Source organism: Centruroides sculpturatus, unplaced genomic scaffold, assembly GCF_000671375.1.
Source record: "Centruroides sculpturatus isolate CEXI.00-Female unplaced genomic scaffold, Cexi_2.0 scaffold4570, whole genome shotgun sequence".
In the NCBI taxonomy this organism is placed as follows: Eukaryota; Metazoa; Arthropoda; class Arachnida; order Scorpiones; family Buthidae; genus Centruroides; species Centruroides sculpturatus.
Genome location: NW_019388667.1, coordinates 1 through 6,341, shown reverse-complemented (window position 1 = coordinate 6,341; position 6,341 = coordinate 1). Strand labels below are relative to the sequence as shown.

The following is a 6,341-nucleotide window of genomic DNA, read 5'->3' as shown; positions in this document are numbered from 1 at the left end:
CGACTGGAGTTCTTTCAAATAACTGACGTTTCGGATAAATGATGCTCTACTGTATTCTATTGTTTAAAATCATTTCCTGATCTGCTGAATCTGATCTCTCATTCTTCATGAGTGGTTTGGGATGAGATGATGATCCAATTTTTTGTGTAATAAACATATTTGAGGATTGACAAATAATGTTTATTTTGGCACTATATGGAGTGATTTTGAAATAAGACTGCATATTCTGTGGAATGTTAGTGACTAAATGAACATTTTTTGCCAATACACTAGGTTTTGTAGACCACTGCATTCGACTGCAGGTGGCAGTAGCATTGGATTTGTACATTGGCCATTCCCTAAGGCTCAGTCCCACCACATTGAGTTTGTTATCATTGTGCAGTGTAATGCTGGTGAGTAGTGGATGATGGTTTCATTGTATTGGGATGGTTGGCAGGAATTATGTCTGCAAAAGTTTATATGGGATAAACTTACAGACCAGCACTTGGTGCTAAAGGTCACTGGTACACTGAGCAGTGCATGCAACTGTATCTTGAACAATTTCTAGTGAGACATCTGCACAAGAATTATAATGAATGAAATGAATGGTAGATACTTTGAACAATTGTTGTGAATTCTGTACGTGTTTTCTTTGTGTCCAAAAACTGTTGCTGTCTCAAAGCTACATTTTCCATGCATTCCTTGTATGTTGCACCAAGAATAGTGCCCAAACAGCAGACTATGCAACATGAGCTGCCTACTTCTTGAAAGTGGCAGTAACTCATTTTCTGATGTAACATGTCTATGGCACCTAGTACATTGATAAAAAATATTTGAAAAATAAAATTGAAGACAAAGTCTATACAAAAAAGGAACCACCATTTATTCACTTTCAATGTTCTGATATACAAACTTTACACAAAGAGAATAACACAACAAAAAGACATTAAGAAATATTTATTTCTCTACGAGTACTTTTGACGCTGTTATCTCAACAATTGCCTCTGCAGGGCAACCCAACAGTGGTGTCAAGAATTGAGTGAGTGATTGATTGATCTGTAAGTTGATACTTGTCTATTTCCAACATGATACTCTTAATATTGGACAAGGATAAAAGGTTCATGTTGTGCAAGGAAGAGGACTTCCTTATCAGGGCTACAGAGTTCCTGAACCAGTCACACTCTGTGATCTTAAGAGAGGATCCAACTCCAGCTGTCTTAAAGAAGACTGAAAATAGTGTCTCTTCTTGGTATAATTGCGGTTCTTTCGGGGTGCTTGGACACTCATCAATGTTGTTGCATCTTAGCCTCAGGCTAAGATGCACTAAATGGGCTGGCCATTGAGGCCACTTGTCAACAAGAGGCTTTACCTCATCTACTACCTAGAACAACGTTTCTCAAAGTGGGTGATAACGCCCCCTTGTGGGTGCTGGAGGCTTTCAGGGGGCAGTAGAAGGCTCAGTGATAAAATACTAGTTTTATTTCTTCTCATTGAAAAATTCTTTGATCTCAGAAATAGGATAGATAGAGTATGACCCATATCCTATCCATATAATAATGCATGTTTAAACATTATACTGTATTTGCAATAACTGTTTTTAAGATATGCAATAGGTGGTAATGTAAAAAGGTAAGTTAAAAATATGGGGCACTAGATTTTTTTTAATCTCAAAGTGGGCGGTGGTCGAAATAAGTTTGAGAACCTGTGACCTAGAAAAAACACTCACCAAGCTGCTTGGTGGGCTTCTTCCCCCTTCTGCTTGTGTCACACCCTCATCCATTGCAGCTAAGGCAGCACTTGGTGCTTTGCCCTCAAGTGTATACAGCTTCTAGAAAATAGACGTCATTGCGTTATATCCCTCAGTGCCTCACTTTGATGCTGTCATGCATGCTAACTCATTGCTTATCAAGGAGGGTTTCACTGTGCAACAGGTGCTAGAGGTGCATGAGGCTTTGCTCTTCATCACTGAGCATAATTATTTTCATTTTAATGGGAAGATATATCTCCAAAAGCAGGGTGTCCAAATGGGTTCGCCGATGTCTGCTGTCTTAGCAAAGTTGGTCACAAGGCTCAACACAGGGTTTTTGACTTCCCGCTCACCATTTCTTACTCATTATTAAATCTGAGGTATGTGGATGACATCCTTTTGGTTTGGCAGGATACAAGAGATGCCTTTCTAGCCTTAGAGCATGCCCTCACGAATGTATACTCTGCCATCAATTTTACGTGAGAAAAATCTTGTTTTAGATCCGGATATTTCCAGGTACCGGGGAAGGGAAGGGTTGGTTGGTTTTCTCTGTGTTTCACAAACACACTGTGTTTGGCAGTATTCCCCTAAAATCCATGCCACAGCATTCCAACCCCAGCGGTATGTCAATGTGGCCATAGCTCCCCTTATCAGAAGGGTCTTTTTAATACCCTAGAACACAAGCCATTACCAGCTTTGAGCTGGATGCCATCTGATCAGTGCTGTGGGCTAGGGCACCTCCAAGTACAAACACGTCTTAAAGAGGGTCAAGAGGTTGCTCTTCCCCACTACTACTTTGCACTTGAGGGAGTGGACTTGTAGTCCATATTTCTTTAGTTTTGTGGTCACATGTCAACGTGTATTTTTAGACAAAATGCCTTGATTTTACCCATTGCTTGTGCCCAAGTCTATGGAGACTCTTGTACAATGATAGGGATGCACTTTCGATCTTGGAAAGGTTGGGAGTGTATTCTGTCCCATTAGGGAATACAACAACTGGAACACACACCTACTACATAGGGCAGGCATGGCCAACATATGGCCCGTCTAATGAATTTATGCGGCCTGCAATTAATCTTTCAATATTAGCTACTCAAGCTTGAATAGCTCGATAAAAATTCTGATGTCTAAAAAAAGTCAACAACTCACTGTATGTTTAGAGTTAACCTTCCATTACAAATCTCTTAAGTACAGCATAGAATGTTGATAAAGCACAATAATATGAAAAATGTATCTGTAATATCTATGTACAATTTAGTTTCTATAGGGTGACACCACAATGAGATCTTGCACCACCTCAAAATCTTCCTAGGGCAGCCTCTGGTTAGGCCCATGGAAAAAGTTTTCTTTCCAATTTGGCCTGGGGGCAAAAACTGTTAGTTACCCCTGACATAGGGGCTACCACCAGAATGCTATCTTGTCGATTATCTGAGCACCAACATTCTGTGGCAGTGGGATGGTGTGACATAGAGTTATCCAGGATGGTTTTACAGCATTACCACACCCCACTTTGGGACTGTATTGTGTTGCTTAAGCACTGTGGTGAAAGGGGTTTGGTGCACATTTGGGAGTCTCTCTTCACCACACTATTGTCTTCATGCAACTCCCCCCACCCTCGAGTTGCCTGGAACTTGGATCAGCTTGTACAAGCTGACCCAAGATAATTCTGATTGACCACATTTCTCCATTACCCAACACTCCACTCCACCTCCATGTATCTAAGCAAGTGCGTGTAGACGTTATGTGATTTTTAAAATAAGTCTGTAAAAATGTTTAGAACAAAAATATTTAGATTCTATTTGGTTAATGCTGTTTCTGTTTGTAATTTAAAATTTGTTTGGGAAAAAACGTTTGATATATATTTGTGCCCAACTACGACATTCATAACAGCGTTGAAAGCACTTGCAGAGAAAATAACACAACAAAAAGACGTTAAGAAATATTTTTCTCATTGTGTGACATCCATCCTACATATTTACATTACTTTGCAAAATACAAACTTTTGATGACCAACCTATCTTTGTAGACTACTTGGTCGTCATAATTAAAAATTCCCTTAAAAACACAAAAAAATATAAAAGTTTAGAACTCGGAACTGGTGATATTACAGACATCCTCTGTCCATCCGTGGGGACGATAGAGCTTTATATCTATTGGAAATAGGTGCTCATATATGTAGATTTTTAGCTGCCCCTGGTGATGAATTGTTGTAAACCAATTTCAATTGTAGGATTCTGTCAATCAAAAACAAATATTTTTGATCACTTTATCATTCTTCAAAATATGCATACCTATTTCAGAATTACCCTATAAATTACATAATGAATTTTGAAATTACTAATTATAAATGATTTTTAATCACAGTTTATTTTATTACACAATATATTGATTTAAATATGGAAAATAATTTGAATCATTTACTTAGGATCCATTTATATTAAGTTATTGTAACTCTGTTTAAAATTTTTTGTATTATAAATTAGGAATCTGTTGAACTACCTTTAACTCATCCAGAATATTATGAAGAAATGGGAATCAAACCTCCCAAAGGTGTAATATTATATGGACCGCCCGGAACTGGAAAGACACTATTAGCAAAAGCCGTGGCAAATCAAACGTCTGCAACCTTCCTCCGAGTAGTAGGTTCCGAGCTAATACAAAAGTATCTTGTATGTAATAGTTCAGTATATTAACAAATTACATTCCAAATAAAACTAAGTTAATTTTTGCATATTACTTTGAAATATTCTAGGGAGATGGTCCAAAGTTAGTACGAGAATTATTTAGAGTAGCAGAGGAGCATGCCCCTTCGATTGTTTTTATAGACGAAATCGATGCCGTTGGAACAAAGAGGTTATTATTTTTAAAAAATGATAATTTAGTAAATGAAAATCTTAACTGAAATAAAAATTGTAGATACGATTCAAACTCTGGAGGCGAACGTGAAATCCAGCGTACCATGTTGGAATTATTGAATCAGTTAGATGGATTCGACTCTAGAGGAGACGTGAAAGTCGTCATGGCCACTAACCGAATAGAAACATTAGATCCCGCACTTATCCGACCGGGAAGAATCGATAGAAAAATAGAATTTCCTCTGCCGGACGAAAAGACGAAACGTCGAATATTCCAGATTCACACGGCAAGGATGACCCTGGCCGAAGACGTAATAATTGACGATTTGGTCATGGCTAAAGATGATTTATCGGGAGCAGATATAAAGGTATTCAATTATTATTTTTAATCTATGAAAATAACCAACCCAAATTTTTAATTACACAAACAACTAAAGCTATATTATATAGCGTATCATAAAGCTAATTAATAAATAATTAATATAATTTGGCATCATTATTAAAGTAAGAATGGGGTAGTGGTCTAACCACTCCTATTAGGTAAAATTACTACCTACATTGGCTCATATGTAAGTCTGCCTTTTTTTTGAAATCCTTATGTTTGGACCTAAATATAAATCAACCTTTTATTATTAATTTTATGTGCAAAAAAATTTCCTAAATTTTTAATGAAAATTGAAAGTAATAAAGTGTCAATGACTAGCATTTTCTTCAAAAATTGTACTCAAAGGATTTGTTGTATAGAAAGAAATATGTGACAAATTGTACATTACTGCTTCTAATTTTTATTAATATAAATAAAAAGAGAAAATTGAGACAATATTCCATGCATCCAATAGAAGGCTGCTCAGCACATAAACTGCAAGTACATATTCCAGGCATGGTGTATGACTATCAAATACAAAAATTTATAATTACATTAGAAACACTTTACAACCTTGTCCTAATTTTTGATGATCACTCAATTAGTAAAATAAAGTTTCTGTAAAGTACCAAAAATGATTTAGTTGAATATGATAAAAACAAAGTAATTGACTAAAATGTCTTGATTTTTGTCATGTCAAATTGCTAGGAACAATAGTCTTCCAATGCAGACAACCTTTTATTAGAGGCTACACTTCTGCAAAAATATGCAAAACAGTTTTAAAAACTTTTTAATTACGTATTTTTTAACTGTTTTGCATATTTTTGCAGACTTGTTGTCTCTGCATTGGAAGACTGTTGTTCCTAGTGATTTGACATGACAAAAATCAAGACATTTTAGTCTGTAAATAATTATTATATAGAAGTTAAAAAAAAATTCTTGCCAAGCATTTAATTCCCACAGTTTGTGAGCTATAGCATTGACAGGTCACATCTTGGCTGGTATTTAGCAATGCTAAACAATAAATGCATCAGATTTTAGGTGGTTTTTTTTACTTTCCCAGCTGTTATATATAAATAACAAAGAAAAGTATTGGAATCTATTTTGCTTAATCTTTACCCCATCCTGAGATATTAAGTAACGAAATTGAGCAGGATGGTTTACGAGAGGCATTGATGCTATTAAATCTTGGTCGTTAAAGGTCGAGGGGGTTGGACTGAATAACGAGTAAAATTGTCATTGACATTTATACTTTTTTATAAAACTGTCCCTATCCTCAAAATTAAGTTTTTTGCCATTTTATAGTACAGTCGACCCCCTATAACACTGTTGATTATTCCATTTTATATGAATTCCATGTTGTACGAGTCACTTAGATTTTACAAATACGTGAGCC

The 6,341-nt window shown here is 36.1% G+C and overlaps 1 protein-coding gene across 1 annotated transcript; it reads left to right on the top strand.

Annotated features, from left to right (window-relative positions):
- The first annotated feature begins 4,178 nt into the window (after positions 1-4,178).
- On the top strand, positions 4,179-4,985 carry LOC111617031 (26S proteasome regulatory subunit 4). Its single transcript, XM_023358371.1, has 3 exons — positions 4,179-4,395; positions 4,479-4,579; positions 4,643-4,985. The coding sequence occupies exons 1-3, from the start codon at positions 4,255-4,257 to the stop codon at positions 4,968-4,970; spliced, it is 570 nt and encodes a 189-aa protein (XP_023214139.1). The 5' UTR covers positions 4,179-4,254; the 3' UTR covers positions 4,971-4,985.
- The last annotated feature ends 1,356 nt before the right edge of the window (positions 4,986-6,341 follow it).

What these genes read in the sequence shown, in the direction of transcription:
- LOC111617031 (XM_023358371.1), top strand. Translation starts at nt 4,255, where the DNA reads ATGGGAATCAAACCTCCCAAAGGTGTAATATTATATGGACCGCCCGGA. An exon ending in AGCTAATACAAAAGTATCTT is followed by an intron (nt 4,396 to 4,478) that starts GTATGTAATAGT and finishes GAAATATTCTAG; the next exon opens with GGAGATGGTCCAAAGTTAGT. An exon ending in GATGCCGTTGGAACAAAGAG is followed by an intron (nt 4,580 to 4,642) that starts GTTATTATTTTT and finishes TAAAAATTGTAG; the next exon opens with ATACGATTCAAACTCTGGAG.